The 24,599-nt window shown below is 50.1% G+C and overlaps 1 protein-coding gene across 13 annotated transcripts in view; it reads left to right on the top strand.

Annotated features, from left to right (window-relative positions):
* Positions 1-1,099: 1,099 nt before the first annotated feature.
* EBF3 (EBF transcription factor 3) overlaps positions 1,100-24,599 on the top strand; it is a 118,186-nt gene continuing 94,686 nt past the window's right edge. For 4 of the 13 annotated variants that reach the window (XM_045809490.2, XM_045809489.2, XM_045809494.2 and 1 more), the window contains exons 1-6: positions 1,103-1,813; positions 1,919-2,075; positions 2,441-2,504; positions 3,200-3,255; positions 6,224-6,297; positions 7,936-8,004. In XM_045809490.2, coding sequence (XP_045665446.1) covers positions 1,680-1,813; positions 1,919-2,075; positions 2,441-2,504; positions 3,200-3,255; positions 6,224-6,297; positions 7,936-8,004 — 554 coding nt within the window. In that variant the 5' untranslated portion in view covers positions 1,103-1,679. Of the gene's footprint in view, positions 1,814-1,918; positions 2,076-2,440; positions 2,505-3,199; positions 3,256-6,223; positions 6,298-7,935; positions 8,005-24,599 lie in introns of all 13 variants that reach the window. The other 9 variants (XM_045809492.2, XM_045809499.2, XM_045809491.2 and 6 more) reach the window with 5 other exon arrangements.

Here is a 24,599-nt window from a genome sequence, read left to right on the forward strand (position 1 = left end):
GTGTCGTGCAGACGTCCTTTGGGCGGGCAGTGCGCCTGGGTGCCGAGTCCCCGCCGCAGGAGCTCGGCCGCCGGGCCCACGCGTTGCCCGTACCCTGCTGCCCTCCCGATTCCTCGAAACCAGGTCGGGAAGCTGCGCGCAGCGCGCTCACCCGGGCCCGGCGGCACTGAGGGCAGGACCCCGGCGCCCGCGGCGTCCGCTCGGCTTTTAGAGAGGCTGGCGCCGGGGAGGTCTCACTACCGCGCAGGGCGCGCAGCCGGACACCCGGCTCCGGGTCGCCGGAGAGGCTGGGCACGCTTCCTGTCCGTCCGGAGAGCCCGGAGCCTTCTTTGTCACTCGCCGCGTTTAAGCACAGGCCGGGGGACGGAGTCTCCCGTGGCCACCGGGAAAGAGAGAGCATCTGGCAGAGCCCGCCTCCGACGTGGGTCCTCAGCCCGGCACTCAGCGGCCTCCGCCAGGGCAGAAAACACCGGCGCCCGGCGAGGCCCAGACGGGGGCAGACCGGCCCCCCAGCAGCCTTAGGTCTGTTTAGAAACCAGGCTGGGCTGCGCGCCCCGCCTTGGCGGGGGAGCCCTGCCCTCCCCACCGGCCCCCCTCCCCATCCCCACTCGGTTGCTTGCCCCTTCAGCCCCCTCCCTGCGGCCTGCCTCCTTCTTCCCACTTTTCCCTTTGGGCCGCCCCAGGGCGAGCTGAGGCCCTTTGCGTTTAGTGCATGCATTTGGGCAACTTGGGGGCGCCTCGGCATTTCACCCCCTCCTCCCTACAGTGTGTTGACTGTGTGGCTGATTTGGGAAGGAGGTATTCAGGGGGCCAAACAGGAATTGTGCCGTGGCTGTTTGTTTCATTTCGAGATTTATTTGGGCGAGTAGTAACTTCCTGGGCTGCGGGTGGGCGCGAGGAGCCGCGGAGCGTGGCTGGGGGCGGCGGCGGCGCTCGGTGGCGCTCGGTGGCGGCGGGGCTCGCGGGGCTCGCGGGGCTCGGGCCGGCTCGCGGCGCCGTCAGGCAGTCAGTCAGCGAGCGCGGCGGCGGCGGCGGCGGCGAGGGGCGCGGCGAGGGGCGGCCGCTCCCATATATGGCGCAGGCGCCGCCCCCCGACGTCACCCTCTGACAGCGCCGCTCCCGGGGGCTTCGAGTTTTGGCTCCCGGGAAAGGGTCCATTCCTCGGGGAGAGAGGGCTGAGTTTTGTGCGCCTCCGTCCGCTGCGCGCGCCGCTCCAGGCCCCGCCGCGCCCCGCCTGCGCCCGGGACTGCGCCGCAGCACTCACTGCCCCGTTTATTTGTCTTTGGAGCAGGCGGGCCGCGCCAGAAGCGGGCGATCCCGCAGTGTCCTGCAGCCGCGGACGCCGCCTGGCTAGGATGACACCACGTTGAGCGCGCCTGCAAACAACAACAACAACAACCGCCTCCGCGGCCACCGCGTCCTGCTCCTCCGAAGCGCCGCCACCGCCGCCACCGCTGGGGCCGCCGGTGCAGCCGCTTCCGCGCCCCCGGCCGTCCGGAGCGCCCGGCCGCTGGTGTATGTCGCGCCTGCCCGGGACGGGCTGAAGCCGGCGGCGGGCCGGACCGCAGGCGCCGAGCAGGGCGAGCGCGGCCAGGGCAGCCGCCTGCCGCCGAGCCCCGAGCGCCGCTGCTCGCGGAAGCGCTTTCGGCCGGGAGCTGCGGCCGCCGCCAGCAGTTTTCATGTTTGGGATTCAGGAGAATATTCCGCGCGGGGGGACGACCATGAAGGAGGAGCCGCTGGGCAGCGGCATGAACCCGGTGCGCTCGTGGATGCACACGGCGGGGGTGGTGGACGCCAACACTGCCGCCCAGAGGTACGTACCGGCCGCCCCCGCGCGCCCCGGCCCCGGCCCGGCCGGGTCCCTGCAGCCGGCCGGCGCCGCGCTCCTCACCGGGCCGCTGTCTCTTTCCTCCCGCAGCGGCGTGGGGCTGGCGCGGGCGCACTTCGAGAAGCAGCCGCCTTCCAACCTCCGGAAGTCCAATTTCTTCCACTTCGTGCTGGCGCTCTACGACAGGCAGGGGCAGCCGGTGGAGATCGAAAGGACCGCTTTTGTGGACTTTGTGGAGAAAGAGAAAGTAAGTGCAAACATACAATCACACCCTCCATCTTTCTAGAAGTGGGAGGCAGGCGGTGCCCAAGCGCGGTGGCCCCGAGTGCCCCCCCCCCCAGCGGCCGGGACCGCTCCGCGAGGCGCCCCCGCCGCCGCCACGTGCGGCCGCCCGGGCCCGCCGAGGGCTGCGCAACTTCTCCGCGCCCCCGGACTTATTCGGGGCGAGGAGGACGCTGGGCTTCCAGCAGGAAAGTGACATCACCGCGCTGCTCCGAGCTAGGAATCCTGCCATGTGTGAGGCCACGGGGCCTCGGTCGCGGAGGGGGACCGAGCGCGGTGGCCGCGCCGACACCGATCACACTAAATGCGATTATTTATCGTTACTTTCAGGAGCCCAACAACGAGAAAACCAACAACGGCATCCACTATAAACTCCAGTTGCTCTACAGCAACGGTAAGTGGCCGCTGCCGCCTGCCCGCCCCTGCCCGGGCGCGCTCTCCGTTCCCGAGACGGCTAAAGGACATAAAGATTTTGAGATTAAAATGACATGGATGTAAACACGAAATCTTCTCATGGCATAGAAGGAAAACAAAACATAAACGATCAATAAGTCGATGGCACTTCACATGATTAACCGGTGGGGCTTGAAGCAGAAGTAAAAAGGGGGATCGATCCGGGCTTCAGCAGAGCGTCGCTTTTAAGTGACTTTTTTCAATTTTGCAAATTAATGTTAATTATTGAGATGGGGGTAGCTCCGTAAACGGAGCCTAACTTACTTCCTGTGTAGGAGTTAAAAAAAAAAAAAAATCCTCGAGAGACGTTAGAAAGAGTTCAAACTCTCCCTCATTTGGTGCTTTCTGTTTTCTAAAAATAAATGACCACATGGGCCCACCGGTGTGGCAACCAGGCCTGCTCTCAGTCTGGCAAATTTGTTGCACCTTTCAGTGCAAACCCTAAGAGTCTCGAGGTTCTTAATTAAGAAAAGAAACCAAGAGAGAAGAAGTGATTGGGGTTCTCTTTCTTGCCTTTTAAAGGGCATGCCTAAGTTTTGCTGCATCACGGCCCGCAGCAGTACTGAGTTACCGACTTCCTGTGCCCCAGGTGCCCTCGCTAAAATCCTGATGAGAATTTGTCCCTGTTTTTTGCAGGAGTCAGAACGGAGCAGGATCTGTATGTCCGCCTCATAGATTCAATGACCAAACAGGTGAGAAAGTTTAAGCCTCCGCACAAGTTCTCACTGCTCAGCTGGCTTGTCCTGGGGTTGAGATGAGGGTACTGACAAATGGATCTGCTGGAGTTGTTTTCCATCGAGTTTCCTTGACATACTAATGAGAATTCCATATTTATTGGAATAAATGATGCGATTGGTAAAACAGTTTATGTTGTCGTTAGAACAGGACATCTATGCTTTCCTTAGATGTCATGTGATTGGGATAAAACTCTGTCTTAATTAGTTATGGTAATTAACATTTGTCAGAAAAATTTCAGGATACTTCCCCTCTTGTATATTTTTTAAATGTTCTCTCTCTGCTTGGAATCATTTCATTGATTTTGTTTTCTATAACAAAGGCAACTAGCTCCTTTCCAAAGCCCGTTGAGTTGGACTTGATTAGTTCATTTTTTTCTCCTTTCCAGTGTGATGGTCTAGTAACGCGAGACGTTGATTTGGATTTAAAAGTGAAATGTGTTGGGGTGAAAAGTCACCTTGTTCTCCGCTAGCGCGTCTTCACCTCTCAGCCTCTCCTCTCCATAATTCAAACTCCTAGCTCCAGAGGTCACCCACACCCGTCCATCGCTCTGGGAGCAGCTTCTGCTCCCTCTCCCACCCTCTGTCATACCTTGTAAATAACATAATTACAAGCAGTTCCTTATTAAATTATTTAACCTGTCTTGGTCAACTTTTCCGATGATAACTATTGGCTATCAGTAATGGGATTAAGGGCAGAAAAAGCGCTTCATTGCTTTTTGACGTCGTGCAGTCTGGCTGGTTTTGTGCTGTTGTGTAGTCCTTGTAAAGATCCCCCTCCTTTTTGTTAAAATAGTGTTGGGGGAGGGGAAAGTTCCATGTGTACAGTAAACCCACTCAGCACAGATTGATTTAGCATAGACTTCCACGGTGGGCTTCAGGCTTAGAAATGAAAGTAGCACCTTCATTTTTGATGCTAACTTTAAGAATTGTGAGCCAAGTAAAAAAGAACTGCTTGGTGCTTCCTGCAGCCCAGTACGCTTGCTTCCCACTCTCTGCACAGCAATTAGTTTTGGGATTTTATTTCCCCTTTAGAAAGTTAGTCCTTAGCTAGGCAACAAGCGGGTTGGATTTTAACGTCTGCAGCGTGAAACAGTGTGGTTTTCTCTTAGAGTAAAACAGATCTTTCAGGTAAACTACCGTGTTTCTGACAAAGACGGAGGCAGTGTGCCCTTCGGTAATTATTCCACTCGGATCCCGAGAAGCCTCTGGAACTAGAGCTGCACGTTGACAGGGTGCTTTTATTTCCTTTGTATGTAAGGGCTAAATGTTTGTCGGAAACCGCAGTGGTCTAATTAAGAGGTTGATGGAGGCAGCGCTAAGTTTCTCTGTTGTTTAGAGCAAGAGGCTTCCTTTTCAGTATACTCGTATTGTTCCTTTAGCCATGTACCTTTGCAACATAAACAGGGCTGAAAATAAAGGCATTTAATCTCCTCTCACTGACGGGGATGTTGGGGGGGGGAGGAAAGAAATAGCCCAGTAACTGATCAAAGAGTCAATGGCGCTGAACCGACAGTTTATGGATTTCTGTTTGTGCTACAAAATAAAAAATAAATCAAACATAAATACGGGGATCCATCGGAGAACAAGCCGAGCTCTCAGAAGTGCTGGTGCCCGCCTCGGCCAAGCGCCCTGCAGCCCCAGGCGGCCCGTTGGCCTGCGGTGACACCCATCACTTCTGTGGTTCCGAGCAGATCGGGAGGGAGTCTGGGGGAGAGGGGCTCGCTGGGACCCTTCCCTCTTCCCAGAGGGCAGCCTCAGGCTTTCTCGAGAAAGGGCTTTGTCCGCCTGGAAGTGGAGGAAAGTGTTAGAAGTGCCCGAGGAGATTGGAAGTAATTTCCAGATAATTTTCGGTGGGGGGAGGGAACTGGAGCGGGGGACTCCCCTCCCCCTTCCGTGGAATTTTCTGCCGGGAACTTGCGGCTCCTGGCCCCCGCCCCCTGCCCCTCCCCCAGTGACCTTTCCCCCCCTTTTCTTATTTTTCTGCGAGGCCAGCGGTAGGACTGGCGCAGGCGGCGGTGCGGGCGGCCCCCGGCTCGGTTCCGGGCGGCAGAGCCGGGCTGAGCGTGGTCGTGAGCGCACCTAGGGCTTCGCACCATCTGGCGGAGCCTCTGCTCAAAACCCACCCGAGCGTGTGCGCAGACACTGCCTTTTTACCCGAGAAAAATCATTGTTAGCAGTTTCAAAATAAACACCAGATTGGCCATTAGCACTTTCTTTCCAAATATCATCCGGCGGGGAGCACGTGGCCGCGCGGGCCCGGGCGCCCCGGGGCCCTGAGCACTCCTGCGGGCGCCTGGCGTGGCCACGTGCGGCGGCAGCACCGCGGGCCGCTTTCGGAGCCCGGCCGCCGAGGGCCTCGCAGGGCGGCCGGCGGGCTCGCGCGGCGCCAGGGCGGGCGGCCCACCGCAGGCACCTGGCTCTGCAAGGCCGGCAGCGGCCCGGGCGCGCGGGCCTCAGCACCAGCACACGGCTGCGCGGCGGCTCCTCCCCGTTTCTACAGTCGCAGCGCCTTCTGGTCGGCTGCTTCCAACACGCAGATTGGAACTCCGGGGAGACAATGGCTCAAGGACACGGCCAGGCGCGGGCAGCCTAGGGGGTCGGGGAGTCCCGAGCCCCTTCCCCTCCTGCGCCCCCGGCCCGGGCCTCCCTATCCCCCCACCCTGCGCCAGACCGACCTCGGCTGGCACCCTCCCCACCCCAAGGCCCTGCGCAGGCCCGGTGGGCGCCCGGGATGGGAGGCTGCCTTGGCCTAGCCCCGCTCCGGGGTGACCCTGCCGGGAGGGTGGCCTGCCTGGGCCCTGACGTATCCCCTTGCCCGCCGTGCACCTGCCGCCCTCCAGACCCGCAGTGCCCCGGGCGCCTGGGCACCAAAGCCACGGGCGCCGCGTAACCCCCGCCTCTGCTTGTCCCCTCCCCTGCGCAGGCCATCGTGTACGAGGGCCAGGACAAGAACCCGGAGATGTGTCGCGTGCTGCTGACCCACGAGATAATGTGCAGGTGAGCGGCGGGCGCGGGCAGCGGGGGCACTGGTGGCCCCGGCGCCAGCTGCGTCTACAAAGGACGCTGCGTCCAGGCGCCACCACCCCGCCCAACTTCGGGTAGGGCATCGATTGAAATGTAATCGGCCCGAGTCTGCGCGCCCGGTCACCGAGGAGCCGGTTCTCATTTCCCCCGGTGAGGACGCCCAACTCGACCGGCTGCTCAGCAGAGCGGATTAATATGTTGGCCGTGTCGCGGCAGTGTAGTCAAAAAATGAAAACAGGTCCTGGGTGATGCCTCTGTCCCCCATGCCAGAGGAGTCAGAGAGCACTCGTAATCGTTTTACTACTTCCTTCTCAAGCACTCGCATCCTGAGATATACAATTGTCTGTTATTGATAAAAAGGAAACTCTTTTGTGCTTATTACAGAGCTCGTGTATGTGAGAATTGGATTGTGATTCTGTCAGTTAACCTCTTCCCCAGAGCAGCGAGGCATCGTTCATATTGTTGTTAGATTGTGTGCGCGTTACTTGAGATCTCTGTCAGAAGAGCAATTTCCCACCTGTTTTTTTCTAACTACCACAAGAGTTTCACCCCTACATGGCAAATAAAAATGCATCATTGACTTTGTATGTGCGGCATGTGAAATAGAGTTGCAAGGAGTGAGGACCTGCCTTGCAGGCTTCCAGGCTACAGTAGCAGGCCGCGGACTCTGAGGGGCATACTCTGCCTGGCTACGATGCCTGTTGCCTAAATGCCGTTTCTGAGCAGACATATTGTTACAGCACTAATATACAAAAGCTGACTTTTTCTCATATCAGGTAATAAATATAAATTACAACCAATAAAGTGGAATTTCTTTATCATCCACTTCTGCATGTACTGCAATTAACATAGAAAGCGCACAGATGTGATTTAAGCTCTAAGTGGAAGACTGTAGACTTTCTTTAATCACTTTAGCTGTCAGCTTTAAAAGGCTTTATATACTTTGCCTACCATATGGTGTTAATTTAGCTAATTTAGACATGTAACCATTATACAAGTATGCTTTTTTAAAATGCAAGAGGCATAACATTTTTGTTTCATTTCTGCTTTAATTAAAGTTTCAATAATGGAGTTAAGGTAGGCTTAAAGAAGGAACAATAGAAGTTTCTGATAGATTGATGCATGCTTTTGTGGTTATAATTAATAAATGCCCCAAAGAAATATTGGTTGAAGGTGGCATCTTGCATCTTTTCCAGAAATAACAGCTTGACAATTAGAGGTAAACAAAAGCCGGAGCTGTGAAAAGTTATTCCCAAGCCTCCTGCCTCCCCTTCTCCTCAGTTCATTGCAAAGACAAACACCGACAACATGTTTTCCATATTTTAGCATCAGAATTTATATAGTAGCTGGGTTACCCTCCTAGGGTAACAGATATGTTCTACTTTGCTCCTTCCGGTAGGAACTTGCACCCTAAGTTTAGCCGCAGAACCCATGAACTCAGTGGGTTTAAATTTGCCAAAGTGCTGGGGCAGGAAAACTTGTTTTCTTGACTCCAACCACTTTGTCAGACTCAAAAAAAAAAAAAAAACCCCAACAACAAAAAAAAAAAAGCAAAATTACAAGTCGGGTGTAAAATGCATATTAAAACCACTGTTTACAATTCCTCCACAGCCGGTGCTGTGACAAGAAAAGTTGTGGCAACAGAAACGAAACGCCCTCAGACCCTGTAATCATTGACAGGTAAGGATGACTTCTTTATTTCTCAAAACAAAACCGCAGCAACAACCAAACCCTTTGCTTGCTTGGTTTCGAGTTGCTCCATATTTCTGAGTCTGGTGTGGAGCTCCTCGTGTGCGTTGCACCATTTGTTGTCCGCGTGTGTTATCGTGCACAGGTGGGTTGACTTGGAAACCTGGTGGCTCGCTCTGTGGGGATTCAGTAATTGCTTGCGAGTTGTCAAGGGAAGCGGTTTCATCTGCCACTGCTCTCACTGTGAGGAGCACTTTATGCCTAGAGAGTTTCTGGCTTTAAACCCAGAGATATGTCATAAAATGCTTTTTGCTAATTTGTTAACAAGTATTTCATTTTTGCATTATTTTTATCTCGGATGATAGCTGAAGTTGAGGCTTGGGTGGTGTGACTGTTGTAATTGTTGCCCAGTGTTAGAATGAATTTAATCTGCTCTCAATTAGTTGCAAAATGTCTCCTAATTTTTTTCCAATTGTGGCTGTCGTTTTATGTCAAGTAGCAAATATGTAACTAACAAACCAAAGTTGTTATAATTGAAACTAATTACACATGCTGGTTACATTTTCCAACATTAATTTCCATAACTAGATTAGCTGTATGCATTCTTTACGTTTGCTGCTCTTCATCTTGCTATTTATCATATTCCTTGGGCAATGTTGCATCCTTTTAAGATACTAATCATCAGTCCTAATAGTGCTAATGTGCATTTGGCATTGCTTTAGTTGAAACAACAAAAACACTTCCTTCCACCCTCCTCTTCGAACACTCACCCAAATCACCCAAATCGCTGGCTTTCGGTGACCTGGAGGAGAGGAGGGTTTCTTTCTTCCCAACAATGGGGAACAGCAAAAGGCCCAGTGTGTGATTGACTGCAGATTTTGCAATTGGTACCCAAATCGAGTGAATGTTAGGCGTGTACATATGACTCCAGTTTTGTGAAGCAGGGGTTTAGACCGTTTTGAAGAGGGCTTGAATTTCAGCAGCTTTCATTACAAAGTTATCTTTTGATCGTGAACTTTGCTGTCCAGTGTCTGAAAAATTAAACCCGGAAAACTCTATGAGTTAAGCCTAAAGAAATATGCGCCACCAGTGGAGAGCAATGCTAATGTTTAACTAGCCGGAATAGCTGTTTGCTTAGTGGAGAATGTTCGGTATCTGACAGAAGGGACAGCTCTCTTATTAGTAATCAAATAGGGCTGACCAGTTGTGGCCGTCACTCAGGCACTTGGGGACAAGTTCAACACTTTATAGAACTCCAACTACACAAATCAGTGTGGCTATATTCGTCTCTAGTGTTGTGGCTCTGGAGATCATACAGCCTTGGACTGTCGTCTTGTAACTGAATTTATTTTATTTTGTTTTTGATTGGCTGAAAGTGTTTGAGCAGCTCTTGGAATCTTGTCTGAGTGGGAGATGCTTGAAAAGGCAGTGCCTGTGTGCTAGGGATCCAGGACTGCAAAGTGTTTCATCCTTTGAGTTGTCGTCAATTTGCGATATTGGTACATCCTAAAAAGATGACTTGTTTTTAAATTGTGAGGTTTTCAGCGTGGCACAATAATGGAGTAGCCAGGCTGATTCAGCTGACGTTTTGGAGGCTGTGTTTTCCCTTCAAAATCATCTTGGGTTTGTGTGACATTCAATCATTTATTGACAATTGATACTGAATAACTTTTAATACTCAGTTGTAATCACACAATGGGAAATATCCTCCCTTGATATGCAGAAATGTACTCTTTAATTCATGTCCAAATGCTCTCTTATATTTGGTTAATTAAAGTGTTTGCTAAGATTACTGATACCTTTCCAATCTAAGTAAGAGAAGTGTGTGATCGTTTGATATTCTAGAAGCATGAGAGGAGGGGAAAAATGTAAAAACATTTGGTTAATGGGTTTACCAAGTTTATTTGAATAAGGAGGATTGCAACTCCGTTTACGCATGGCATAAATGCTTTGGAGGTCTTAATTATTGATGAAAAATCTGCTCTGCTTCTAAATTCAAAGATATGACAATTTTATAGGAATTTTAATCACCTGCCATGTTAGGGATTTTAAGGTAAGGACAGTTTCTTATGCAGTGACAAATAGAGTGCACATTTTTAGCATTCTTAAGAGAGCTGTCACTTATAATGAATAAATACTATTTGCATTTTGCTGCTTGGTGTAAATCCTTGTGAAATGGTTGCTGTATTGGCTCAATCTCCAGTTTTAGGCATATTTCGAGAGGAAAAATGAAGAATCTCGTGTTCACTAGGGCAAGTTGTGTAATCAGAGAGAGAAAAACACCTACGGGGGGGAGTATCTTTAGAGAGAGGCAGTCTTTTGTGACTGAGATGTGTTTCAATTTTGTAATGATAGTCATTTCTGTGGGGTGTGTGTTGCCTCCCCAAATTAGTTGCTTATGTTGAGTTTGTAGCCTGTGTTCCCTCTTGAGTATTGCAGGATAAAATATCCCATCAGATTGGTGAGTCAGTCTACAGGTCCCCATCAGCAATGTCATCACTTGGTTAGTTGGCTTAAAAAAGAATTATATACAATGTGCTTCGCCAGCTCCTTGTGGCCTTTGGATACATTTAGCAGGTTCTGAGCAGATAAGGCATATTTGTCCTGAGGATATAAACCAATAATTCCAACCTGAATTGAGATCAATGGGCCCACATTTGTTCTAACCCACACCGAGCCTCTTCCGGTGCGCCGAGCCTGCTTTTCTGTGTTATGAGAACAGAGGCGTAAGCTCCCCGCTCTGGCAGGGCAATCACATTCTTTAGACTCGGATGCCTTAAATCAATTAATTACACAATTTAGTTATCTTTCAGAAGCATTAAATACTCATGAACAGCACGGAAGACCCTTCAGAGTCAAAAAGAGGAGAAAAGTATTACCGAACCCTTTTAATTTATTGTGAAGGTTTCACTTACGTTAACTGCTTTCTTCCTCATAAAACAATGCCAGACAAACCATTTTTTACAGCTCCACAAATATAATTACACTGGAGTTTACGTACGATAATGTAACAACGTATGGGGTGAAGGAAAGGGGAAACGTAGCGCATGGTCCATAGAGAGGCACTGCGGGAGGGAGCATCTATGGTCCGTCCCAGTGACCTGTGGAGAGCCAGGTGCAAGGAGGGAAAACGCCGTGTGTGTGTATACACACCCAGGCACACGCACCCACATGTATGTCTATCTGTGTTTGTGTGGACACATATGCATATGGATGCATAATTTTTTACGGTATTCCTGAAAAGGATGGGAGTATCATTTTCCTCATGGAATAATGTTTTCTGGGAAAACACAAAAGCAGATGGTCTTCATTAGGAACACCCATTGTCCACATAGCCCAACTATGAACAGATAAATCTCTCTTGTTTCACCCGTGCATTCCAAGGGCTGTAAATGATTACAGGATGTTGGTGTAGCCGCTAAACCAAAACCACACTTTGGCTCTCGCCCTCCTCCCGTGCCATCCTGGCGCGTTCCCTGAGGCCTTCTGGAAGTGCCCGGGAAGGTCCACGCTCTTACCTCCCCTCCGCTCTTGGCCTGCGTGGACCGGAGGTGCGCGGTCCAACTGTTGCAACCTGCGAGGCGGCGGGAGCCGGGTGCTGTGACCGTCCACGCGGGCCGGGTCGCACACCGTGTGCTCGCGCAGCGCCGGGAGCGTGCGTGGCGGGGCGGTTCCAGATGGCACCGTCTCCGGCGTCCTACTCGCTGGCACCTCTGTGGCGGCAGTGCCCCCTCCCCCATAAATCTGGCATTGGTCTATAGAGTTTGGGAGACTTATCATTCCGAGTCTGTCCTACTTTCCTGTCTGGAAGCCAGACATCTGTTTATCCCATTTTCTTTCATACAGAGTTTGGAATAGCTTTAGTTTGGGGGGGGGGAGTTTTGTCATATTTAACAGCTGTTACAAAATTTCAACCCTGTGGGCTCTGAAAATACTTTTCAGCTGACCTCAGATTTTTATACATAATTGACATGGGGTTGTAGAAAAATATTATTTACTTAACCTTTCATTGTCTGCGATTTCACATTGTCCTTAGTCAGACGTGCTAACTACCAACAATTTTAACTCGCCCCCCTCCCAAGCCTTACTTTGATTCATTTACACGTTTTAAGTTTACACCTTTAAAGTGATTGCAGAATGGTAGCTGAAGACCGATTGGAGATTTTCTTTCTTTCTTTCTTTTTTTTTTCTTTCTTTCTTTCTTTTTTTTTTTTTAGTCAACAGTGTTTCCTTTCACTTCCTGTCACAAAGGTCAAAGAGAGCCGACCTTTGCTGGCAGTCCCCCTCGCTGAATTATTCATGGCATTGACTTTTTGTCAGCGCACACAGTTGTGCTCTGGGACATTTTATTCATTTACCTCATTTAAAGCGCCTTTCTGCACCTGTTCAAGTATTAATATCATGTAATTTGGGCCTAATGCCGATTTTGCTGAACACTCATTATATTTTTTATTAGCTATATTTCCAAACGATTATGTATGATTATTACCAAGCCTTACAAACAGCACCGGGCTATTCCCCAGCCCCTTACATCTTCTTGTCAGGTTGTTTTCAGAAGCGGGGAGGATAAACATTTGACCAGTCCCACTGTTTTTATTCCTACTCCATCTCCAAGCAGAGAACTTAAAGCCTCCTCCCTCATGGCTTTGCACGAGCGTGATTAAATCCAACTCCGAGGGAGCTGTACAAATGCCAGCGTTTATAAGGTCAACGCTTTTGTTAAAAATGCTATGTAAATGAGGATCTGCAAAAAGGGACATTAAATAAAATTAAATTCATTGTCTTCTTTAATGTCATTTACATTTTGGCTAAGCCCCGGCCTGTCAAGGAGGATTTTAAAAATAATTTTAATTACACATCGTTGAGGGATCCAGGGTTTTCTATTCAGTAGCATTTGGATAACCTGCAAAACGGTGACTGTTTATTAACTTCTTAAACGACAACGTGTCATTTCATCTGCATAACGCGATGAAAACAGTACAGTTTGGTGTTAATTTTTCCTTCTCGGTTTTCTTAAAGATGTGAATATAATTATCAGCGAATAGGCCTGCGGATCCTGGAGCCCTTCTCTTGGTGCTGACTGTGTGTCTGAGACACAGTTTGGGTCAGGGTCTGTTTTAATGCGTTGGGACTTGAGAGAAGGGCAGATACAGGCTAGAAATTTGGCAATATGAAGGCACACTTTGGATGAATGGATGTGGCTACAAAGAATCTGATTTTGCCTGGCATCAGCCCCACCTGGCTTCGGCACACTCAGGTGTGAATGGCTGTTTTACGCTTTGGCACGCCGGTGGGGAGAGGCAAAAAGTTCACCGTGCTCCTTCATCCTTTAAACATTGTTTTCCATAAACTTCTGAAAATAAACAGGAGAGGAAGCACTACATTACTGAGTCACAATGACATGCTTTCACTTCAATAGGGAGACACCAGAAACAGATCCCACTTTGTATGTTTTCCTCCCTGGAAGCCCCGGGATTAGCGGCTCTCCATCATACATGCTAAGTCCGTGTGCTCACCGCCCCTGCGTGCCACGGGGAGGGCAGTCGGCTGCCACCGTGGTTCAGGGCCACCGCCAGGCCCAGTGCCTGCGTCTCTGGTCTAGGCCGAGGAGGCCCGCAGAGATTTATGGCTGCCTGGCCCGGGTAAGGACTCCATGGCCAAGCCAGGCAAAGGCTGGGTTTTAAAACAAGCCACACACCCGTAATGACTTCCGCAACACTCTCAAACAACTCTGATTCTCATCCGCGTGTACAAGGGAGAAGCCTCGCCGCTGCTGTGTGCAGGAGCCTGGGGCAGCAGGCCGGGCATGAAAATGCAGGGGGCGGAGGGGAGGGGCTGAACACAGGGCTGTCAGAAGCTATACTCCAGGAGCTATGTTGACGCAAGCCATCCCGCGCCTCTGCGGCAGCCTTATCAGGTGAAAAGCAAAGATATTGCCAGTGCCTGTAATTGTGTTAGGATGGCCTGGATGAATTGGATTACCTTATGGAAAGCCGTCCAAACTCGGGGCTCTGTTACGCATGCTTACAGGAAGCAAATAATTACTCTCTGTGCACCAGAAGATAATTGGGGCTGGCCAGAGGCCTTCTCGTGCCGCCGAAGAAAGCAGGAGCTGGCCTCGTCAGAGCATTTAGGAGACAAACCAGGAGGACCGTGGTCCTTGCTGCCTGGCGGTGGCTCGCATCGGTGCTGTAATTTCGGTTACTTTTCAGCGGTGGTGAATAATTTATCAGAATTCAAATGAACGGTGGCATCGGGAGGCACGTTGGAGGAGATAAAAATCCCACGCTCTAATGATGGAAATTGTCGCGGCAGACAGGAAGTGATTGACAAGTAGGGGGACAGGAAGTGAAAACTCAGGGAGCTTAGCCTGCGCTTGGCCCGGCTTCTGGAGCTGACACTCGGAGAAAATGAAAACCACGCACTCCCGCGAGCCCGCCAGAACACAAGCTCCTCTTGTTTGTTTATCTTCGTAGCAAATCTCCCAAAAATGTTTGTGGTCGCAAGTCCACATAATGAGACATTATGCTGGTATTATTAATGCTTTAAAACAAAAATATGGCTATAATTGAGAAAAATAAGCAGAGGCATTTTACGTGTTAAGGGTTTTCTGGGTTGTATTTCATACGCTTCTCAGTCTTTGGGGTAACTAGGGTTCATTAAATCGCAGCTGCTTGAGGAGAAAGTGTTTCCCAAACTATTTATTCAGAAAACAGTCTGTCCTATCTCTCCACGTAATAAATGCTGTAAATTTGCAACCAGTCCAGGGGAGAGCACCGTGGAGGCTGGAGCTGGGAAACTCTTACTTTGGTTGCTGTTTGAACCCCTCATTCCCTTTCCCTTTCAAAACAAAAACACATGAAAAATATCCCTCTAATTCCTTCGCTGGAAGTTGCTCAGCTAGAAAAGACTCCGAATGCACGCGGGGCGGCCGGGGACGCCGCGGCATCTGAAGGCTGCAGAGGGGCAGCGCCGTGCTTCCCCAGTAATTCCCTAGGAAATGAGTTTAACATGTGCGGAAAGGAAGGGCTCGAGTTTGTGTTGTTGTAGGACACAGAGCCCAGGCCCCACTGACGGAAGGAGTCGGCTCCAGCTTGTCTCTGCTGGGTGTGGAGGGGAGCTGCTCACACATCTGGGGAGGAGGCCGTGCTTAGCCCAGACAGGCAGCTCCAGCCGCGCCCCTGCCTCCGCCTCCCCCTCCTCCCTCCTCTCCCCCCTCTCCCGGCCCCCTCCTCCTCCCTCCTCTTCTCTCTCCCCTGCCCCCGCCCCCTCCCCTTCCCTCCTCCCTCTTCCCTCCTCCCTCCTCGCCTATATTTTTCCTTTTCCCTCTCTCTCAGCAGAAAGCAGTTGGGGGCAGGGCGCCCAGTTAAAACAAGACAAAACTTGGGGAGTGTGGAAGGCCCTGAAAACATTTGCCTTTCTGATGATGAGATTCCAAAGGGGGAAAGCCCAGCCTTGACGCGAGGCCCACCATCCCAGGAAAGGCACAGCCTCACACCTTGATGTCTGTTCTCACTGAAATGGAAAACCCGCACAGAAGTGGCCAATCTGGATGTGATGGAGTCCCTGAAAAATGGGTCTGGAGGCCACCCCTGGTGCGGGGCCTTTGGAGGGTGACCTGTATGTGGCACAGGCATGCATGTGGGGGTGGGGCCGTCAGGTCTCCCCGACTATGGGTGGGGGCCGGGGCCTGCACAGAAGGCCCGTTAGGGAAGGGTGCCCCTTTTATTTTAAATAACACCCAACAAAACCAACTTGGCATTGGGGAGGGGTCAGGGATACCCCTCCCTGAGAATCTACTAAGTTTTTCTAAGACCTTTGGTGCCAGGGGGTGTGGTCTGCATGTACCTAAACCCTGTTCCGACCAATTCACACAGATGTCCTTCCCAAGTTGTCATGGCTCGGAATCACAGAGCCATCCAGCTCTGGAAGTGACGTCCCATGTTCAGGAAGAAAGACCCGGAGACATCAACCGATGTTGGGGAGTGGGTGGTCAGGGAGCAGGGCCACGGAATCCGCACCTCTACCAGCGACAAACCACCCCAACTTGGCATGTCCTTCCTCTGCATTTGATACTGATTCCAAGGTAGTCTGGGACTGCTTTTTAGAAAAATTAATAGTTTTTTGTTTTGTTGTTGTTTTGTTTTGTTTTAGTAAGCTCTAGGCCCAGTGTGGGGCCTGAACTCACAACCCTGTCCGGAGTCCCATGCTCTGCTGACCGAGCTAGCCAGGGGCCCCTAGACTGTATATTTTAGAGCCGTTCCAGGTTTACAGAGACATGAGCAGGAAGTACAAAGTTCCCGCTTTCCCTTTTGGTAACATCTTGTGTGAGTGGGCGCGTTGTAACCATTGATGAAGCAACATTGATACGTTGTAAGTGGTCCAAGGCCACAGTTTATATTAGGCTTTGCTCTGGGTGGTGTTCATCCCAAAGGTGTTCCCAGAGGTTGTCATGTTCTCCCCATAATGGTATCATGCACAGCAGTCTCACTGCCCCCAGCGTCCTCTGTGCTCTGCCTGTTCGTGCCTCCTCGCCCACAGTCCCTGGCAAACACTCCTCTTTCTACTCCATAGTTTTGCCTTTGCCAGAATGTCATATAGTTGGAATCCGACAGAATGTAACCTTCTCAGGTTAGTTTCTTTTGCTTGCAAATACACATTTAAAATCTTCCCTGTATTTTTGTGGCTTCATAGCCACGGATAATACTTTTTGAATTTCTTTTTTTTTTCCTTTTTAAAGGTTTCTGGGTGATATTTTCCTTTTCATTTAATGTCTTTGTGTTTTTGTAATAAACTCCCTTACGCGTGAGCTTGTCACCGCACATAGTGACATAGTGCTTGAATGTTTGCATGTTGTCTTTGGGCTTCTCATGGCTTTTAGAAGTTTACATCTTCTACCCCATTTTTTTTTTAAAGCAGTTGTCTTCTTTGCAAAGAAATGCATACATTTTACCAAGAATTTATTTAACTGGTAAGACTCCAGTTTGCTTATTATCAGGTCCCCCTCCCCCCCCCCCACCAAGTAATACTTCTTTGGGATATTTAAATAGCATAGGCCATAAAAGGAGAATGATTAAATTATTGGAAGGCAAGTATGCTACACTGTGGCATAAAAATGGAATGGATTCAGCATTCAGCATAGTTGTTGGCTTTTTTGGTTTAATAACTTAAACTACAAATTTTCCTAATTGCCAAACAAAATGTTAGGCCAGCTTTAGCCATTGCTGACAGTGAAACACGACATAAAACCTGCTGAGAGTTATATGTGGTATTTAATACGAGACAGAGCAACAAAAGGGTTTTATGGCTAAGTATGAATTCACACCCAGAGCATTTGCTTCACATTAGGAGAGGTTTGTAAATCAGATCAGTGTGCCGGGGTGGGGTGGCCCCAGCAGCCTCTCTCCTGTCTCTCCGTCCTGATATTTGGTTATTGGAATCGCTGCCAAAGGGAGCTCCCCCGTCCATTTCCATTTTCTCAATGAAGCGATTCGTCCTCTGACATCAGGAAGATTGGGTCAGGAAATAAGTGGGGGATTGGATTAGACGTGATGCTCATCCCCGCCGTCCGAGGTCATCGGCCTGATCCAGCCACCGGGCAGCAGCCATCAGTTACCGAGATGCGGGCTGCCCATCGGTCCTTGGCCGGCGGGGACCCCAGGGAAGGTGAGAAGGATCTGGGAAAGTGCTTTCAGGGGAAAAAATGGCAATAACTATCATTTATTAAATTTGACAAGCAGGTTCTAAATATAACAGCCCTTTTCCCAAAGATCATTACTTTGAACAAATAAATGAGCTATGCAAGTTAATAAACGGCCAGGTTCCCTGTCCAGAGGTGTGCCTTTGTGCAGCTCAAAATAGACCCTGCTCTCTCCTACTGCCCTCACGGACAGCTGATGCTCCCTGACTCTGCTGGTCACCGAAGGTTTTGTGTTGGACTTTCTGCTCTCACAGAGTATCGTATGCCTACGACAATCCAAGAAAAAGCTTTGCAATAAAAATAAACTTGCCTTGATTCAGAATAATGTGACACATAGCTATGCCTTATTGTTTTGAAAAGGCTTTCCAACATGATTGTGAATTAAGCAAGGTCTGTAAGTACGTTTAACTTTAAGAAAAAAATGAGTGGGCTGTTACAAGTGCTGTGGTCAGAATCGTCTTTGCTGGGCCAGGGGTGTTTCTCATGACCAGTGACTGCTGCTTATGTTCCCTAAGACCCCGTTATAATTATGCCCAGCAATTAGAGCATCCAGAACCCCCTTCCAGCCCCAAACACATTTGTTCCCATTTATTAGACTGTGAGCAGTAACTAATTTACATTGTTTCAGAGTTGTGTGTTATGGTAATTTATTGCGTGTGCTGGGGGTCAAACAGAGTTGACCAGTCGGCAGGGCAGACCCTCGCAGGGCGAGGATGGAGGGTCTAGCGACGTGAAGGCACTGAGGCCAGGGGCACGTGATTTGAAACCTGCTACGGTCTTTTTAATCATGTTTTGATTTATTCTCTGTTACACTACTTGCTTTACTCTTGTTCCCTTTCTGTTTTTTAACAAATCAGAGCTGGGAACAGGATTTTTTTTTTTTTTTGAAGGAAATGGAAGCGATATCTTCTAACGAGTGGAAACTTTTACTAATGCCCTGAATAAAATATTTGTCAGCGGCCTCCACTAAATGTAAAAGCACTCCACAGAGGAAACAATGCCGTAACTGTTCCCTTCTCATCATAGCAGGTTTCGTTATCAAGTCGAGGAAAAAGGCTTGTTTAGGCGAAAATAATGATCATAAATAGAGCTGTATAGTGGGGCTCGGAGGAAGTGGTGACAGTGCCTGCTATCAAGACCAGCAATTGCAAGGAAATATGAGTGTTCTGATCCAGGGAAGCAGTAATTATCTTTTTGTGAAGAATGTACAATGATGTCGGATGATGAATTGATCGCAGATTGGAAGCGTGGTTTAACTGTCATGTACAGAGATAAGAGGGAGCCCCGGGATTGCTCCTCGCTTCTGCTAGTTCACAGCCAGCCAGTTTATTAGCACAAATCCCAAATGTTTAGTAAACTCATTAGGTTCCATCTAATGCTAATTTATCATCATAGATGGAACCCTAGCAGTGGAGGCCGGAGGACTGTACTGAATCCACATGATTTACGGAGCTTTCTGATCAATCACGTCCTTTGCACTGGCCATTTTTCTTCAAATGCTTTAAACGGGCCTGAGTGATCCATAGGATTAGGGCATGGCAATCGGTTGGGGTTCTCCGGAGTTATCTTTCCTGTGATGGTTATCTGAAAGGTTAAGAAATCCTATACGGTCTGACATGGGGAGAGCTTTGGTTTTGGATGGCTCCAGCACCTCCCTCCCACCTGCCTCCCCTTCTCTCCCCCCCCAGCCCGCCCCTCCCTCCCCACTCCTCCCCTCCCCATTCTCCTTTTCCTTTTACAATCCAGTCACAGAGTCGAATTCAAAGAATTTCCTTGCAAAATCAGTTTACCAAGAAATGCATCATGGTACATAAATGTCAAGTACAGTTTATTCTAAACTTCAGACAGTGTTTTTCTTTTAAAAAATCAAGCTTTAAATGCCCAGTTCTCCTGACATTTTCGTACATATTCTATAGTGTTTTCGAAGAGGGTAATAACCTTTGCTTGATCCTAGGCAACAGCTGCAAAGATAATGAAATTCTTATGATATTTCACCAGGTAAAATGTGAATTGCAGAAGAAAAGCTATTGAATTTTTATGGATCTTAATCGCATAAAATGAGATTCATGGGGCATACGTATAACTATACTCGGCGGACCAGCACGCTGCAGTTGCGGGGAGGACGCGCTGTGCGGTGTGAGGGGCGCTCCAGCTTCCGCTAGGAAAACGCTCCCCAAACGCTGCCTTCAGCTCGCCCTAAGAGTGATAATGAAATATGACAGAAATTTCCTTGTGCTGGATCAGTGGCAAGAGAGGTCCTGCACGGCCCGTATTAATTCATCTGACTTATGCTCCAGGTCTTGATTTACCTTATGATTAAAAACTTGTGCAGGTTTGCTCACCAATTGAAATCAGATCTCATCTGCAGCCCAGTGATATTGATCCCTATTTAACATCAAGGCTCAGAATTGATTGGCATTGATTAACAATAAAAATGCTCTCCTCCATGTCCAGCCACCAAGCCAATATTCTGAAAGAAGTGCACTGTGGTGTTCTCCTCATTGACCAATCTGAAAAGAGAAATGGCCCCACCCGCACGTAAACAATATATTTTAATGTTATTGTAACTGGATGCCGGACCGGCAGTGCAAATTGATTTTATTCTTGTTGTATAAGATAAATACCTTTAATAAAATTCTCATTTTATTTAGGATTTTACAGGAATAACTTGATTACTAGAATAGTGATATTTTTTCTTCTCCCATGGTGTAAAAAATGGATTAAAACATAAAGGCTATAATAACATAACACTAGAGGTGAAATGTTAATCAACTCAGAAATCACGCACGGGGCGGGAAAGTCTGGGGAAATATTTCACCCGTGGAGACACGCACTGCATTTTGCGTGCTGCTGGTTTTACTGAGCATTTTACAGTTTCGGCTGGGTCTGCAAGCCCACGACTGTCGTGTGCTGAAGGCCAGCTTCCCTCCATAATGTCGTGTGAGCATATGGTTCCAGAGAGCGCAGACGGAAAAACTGCTCGACAGGATCAAGCCCAAAAGCCTTGAAGAGACTGCTTGTTTCTGTTTTGTTTTTACTAGCTAGAGTAGACGCAGCCTGTCAGAAGAGCGTCTGACAATTCTTTTAACTAATGGCAGAGGGAGAAGAAAATGTATTAAGGAAAATAAATAAGAAAAGTCTTGCACGCTGAAACTTTGGGTGCGGATGCTGGGCACTCGTCTTGCTCCTGAGCCCGACTGGTACGCCTGGCCAGCCATCGGTGCTCGTCCTCCGCGTCCAAGCGCGCTGGAGGCCAGGTCCAGCTGAAAGAAATTATCCAATCTCTAACATCCAGAAGTTTACAGTTATATAATGATGGAGAAAACCACAAGTCCCAAGGGATGTCAAATTTTAGAGATACTTTTAAAATGAAATTACCCAACCAAGCCTATAAGACAACCTTGTACTTAAGACAAAAACGACAATCTGGAATTAATTTTTTTTTGTGATAGGGCAAATCCAATTTGCTTCTTTAACTGTTGATTAAGGAATCAGTTCTACAAGGCTGTCCCCTGTAAGTATTTGCTGTTTATTTGTCTGTGGAGAGCCGCTGGAATCCCCTCCAACTGGGAACGTGGGTCAGGCCTGGCTGTAATGAAGAGCCGGCTGGCAGCGTGCAGGCACCCGGGCTGGCCTTGTTTGTGTGGAAGAAATGCTTGGCTTTCTGAGCCGCCAGGGGAGGGTCACATAGTCACCTCCCATCACGCAAGGCAGAGCAGTTGAGAACGGTGGACCCAGTCTGTCCTGTCTGCAGCCTTCCTTTCGGAGTCTGGACGAGAACACCCATTAGAAAGCAATAAATAAGTAAATACCTTAAATTAGAATGTATCTTACACTAAGGTCCCCTGAATTAATGTCAAAGTGTGGTCTGACATCAAAGGAACACTGAGGTAACCGGTTTCAGAACGAACGCCTGTTAGCCTGTTACCTGAGCTTTCTGCACAAAACAGCCCCCCCACCCATCTAAATTTGTTCAGGAGGCGTGTCGGTTGTAAATATTTAACACAATGTTTCATTGATTTCATTTAAAAATAAGATCTTACCAAAGATACATTCAAATGCAGTTACTAGACTTGTCAACAGGCAGGTGTTGTTTAGAAGAAATGTTATTTTTACACACTTTAAAAAGCAGACAGGCCGTCTCTGCAGTGCTCCCCATTTCCCTGCATGCCCTCAGGGCCTGAATTCTCTGCTTTGCAGGTCGATTGGACCTGTAGGTTCTGGAACTCCTGGGTGCCCTGCTGCTGTCCTGCATTCTGTGGGACATCCTTGCAGGCCCAGGGCCGCTGGGAGCCTTGGAAGGGGGCACAGTAGCAACTTAGATGTGTTTTGTTTTGTTTGGAATTTACCTAACTAAAGCATGTCCCACCGGCATCAGTGATACCTGCGTTTTCTGTTTTTGGGATTTCGGAGGGCTTATTTCCATCAACACACCTTAGATTGCCATCCTGGGGCAGAAACCCGTGGCGCTTAAGAAGAGGCCTGGCCGCCCCAGTCGGCGTGTTCCCCACTGGGGGGCTGTTCTTAAAATCACTCAACATCAGCAGAGATGTATACCCCCCAAAATACAAAATACCCCCTCAAAATACAAAATACATTTTTTTTAAAGATTTTATTTATTTATTCGACAGAGATAGAGACAGCCAGCGAGAGAGGGAACATAAGCAGGGGGAGTGGGCGAGGAAGAAGCAGGCTCCCAGCGGAGGAGCCTGATGTGGGGCTCGATCCCATAACGCCGGGATCACGCCCGGAGCCGAAGGCAGACGCTTAACCGCTGTGCCACCCAGGCGCCCCTACAAAATACATTTTTATCTTCCTAAAAGTTATTGTAAGTGAAAAGCAATCCATGTGTCAGGAAAACCGTCGTTAGCAGCTGGAGGCTGAGGCAGGTCTGTGTGCCCTGAATGAGGGGCCAGGCTCTCCTAATGATAGGCTGGAAGGCCTTGAAAGCTGGCATGGGACACTGGTTTCACATTAGTGGCCTCCCTCCCTGGATAGCTGCCCCATCCTGTGCGTCCGCTGCAGAGAGCCCCTCCTGCTCCCCTGCCTCTGGATGGGTCCCCATTCTGCACCTGGCCCTGGCATGATCCAGCCAGTGTCTGCCCTCTGCCTGTGGGAGTTTTGACTTCTGCAGAGCCCCTCATTGGTGCCTCCACCAGGTTCTGTCCCTGTCCCCACCCAGGAATCCTTCTGGAGGGCAGCCCGACCCTGTTACCCCGGGTGGCACCACTCCGCGGTCTGCTCCGTCCCCTCTGCTGCTCCCTCTGGCATGGGCCCTCCGGAGTGGAGTCCTGTTCATCCTTTACTTCTCACTCCCCTCCCCCCCCATCAGAATTGCATGGCCCTTTGGGTATGGAGGTCCCTCCCTGTGTCTGCTTTCTGAAACCCTGCTGTGCCCCAGGCCCGTTTCAGACTCTGTGTCCTGAGAGCCCCATGGCTGTGGCCCCAAGCCGCCCCTCCTGCAGCTCATTCCCTTCTGTGCCTGGGAGCTGGCGCCGTTCCTGGGTGCTGACATTCTAGAAGCAGGGGTGCAGCCCAAGGCCCCCACGGGCCTTAGGAGAGGCAGCTGGGCTCCTTCTGTGGGCATTCGGTGCTTGGCAGCCCGTGTGTGACGACTGAGGCAGAACAGAAGTGTACGTTGTTCCTACCACGTGTTCTGGGGCTCCCCTGCCTCCTGCTTCTGAGCGAGGGCCCGGAGCCCCAGCCTGGCTTGTCCTGACATCCTCTGCTGCCCTGTAAGCTGATATTCCTGCTAAGTCTCACTAAGCCGCCGCAAGGTGCCTGCACCCCTGCAATCTGACGCCTGCCAGCAGGCCGAACTTAATGCTTGCTTATCTCATCTCAACCTACCTATCGAGGTAGGACGTTTGACGGTCCTAATTTAATACACGTTCGTGTTTTCCTGCTTTGCTACCCAGTGCCTAAGAGAGGTTCCAGGGAGCAGACAGGCTCTTTCCCTGCCACGTGGATGGGGCCCGCTCCTCTTGGGCAGCCCTAGACCAAGGCCCCACGTCCACTGCTTCCTGGGGCCTGCCTCAGGTGCCCAGGCCTGCGGGGAGGGGGGTTGGGTGTCAAAGACAGCCCTGGTGATAGGTTTCTGGGGTGGGTATGCCCCTTGGCTCCTCCTGAGCCACCCCTCGTTGGGGAGGAGGCCCTGAGAACTTCCTGGGTGCCAGCAGGACAGGCAAGGCCACATCTCCCATTCCCTTGCCTGCCCCCCACTTCTTAGCAAGTGTGAGGAGGATTCTGGGGTGGCAATGCCATGGTGACATTTCTGACACTACAACTAGATAAAGCAACAGCAGCTCACGTTTTCTATGTGCTTACTAAGTGATAGGCCTCCCAACAGCCCAGATCCGATTATAATACTGTAATTGCTGGGGACATTAAGAAGCTTATCTGAGGTCACTCAGCTGAGAAGGGTTGCAGCAGGGATTTGAACCCAGGCCGTTGGGCCTCTTCACTCATTCACCTCTCTGTGTCAGGGCGCTTAGGACTCTGTCCTTCGCAGCCCTAGGAGGCCTGTGGCACTCACGTCCCGGCGGCCTGGGGGACTGTGAGTTTGAGCTTCTGGTAGGATCTGGGGGAGCCTCCCTCTGCCTCATTGGAAGAGGAGGCATTTTGTGATAACATCTCACAGGGTGGGGTCCGAGGGAGATGGAGAGGGGGTGAGGGCAGCATGCGATATGCAGGTGTAGGCATGCACACGTGTGTCCAGAACAGCCCCAATGTCCACGTGGGGGGGGAGCAGCGTCCTGTGGGGAGTTCGTGTGGGCAAAGGCGTGTGTCTGCACGTGGGTGTTGTTTGGGTCTGACGGATGCACTTGAGCCTTTGGGCTCCTGTTACGTGTTGGAGCGGCGGGGGTTCAGAGGTCTGTGCTCAGAA

The sequence above is a fragment of the Ursus americanus genome, chromosome 6, assembly GCF_024610735.1.
Source record: "Ursus americanus isolate L20-20 chromosome 6, mUrsAme1.1.p, whole genome shotgun sequence".
Classification (NCBI taxonomy): Eukaryota; Metazoa; Chordata; class Mammalia; order Carnivora; family Ursidae; genus Ursus; species Ursus americanus.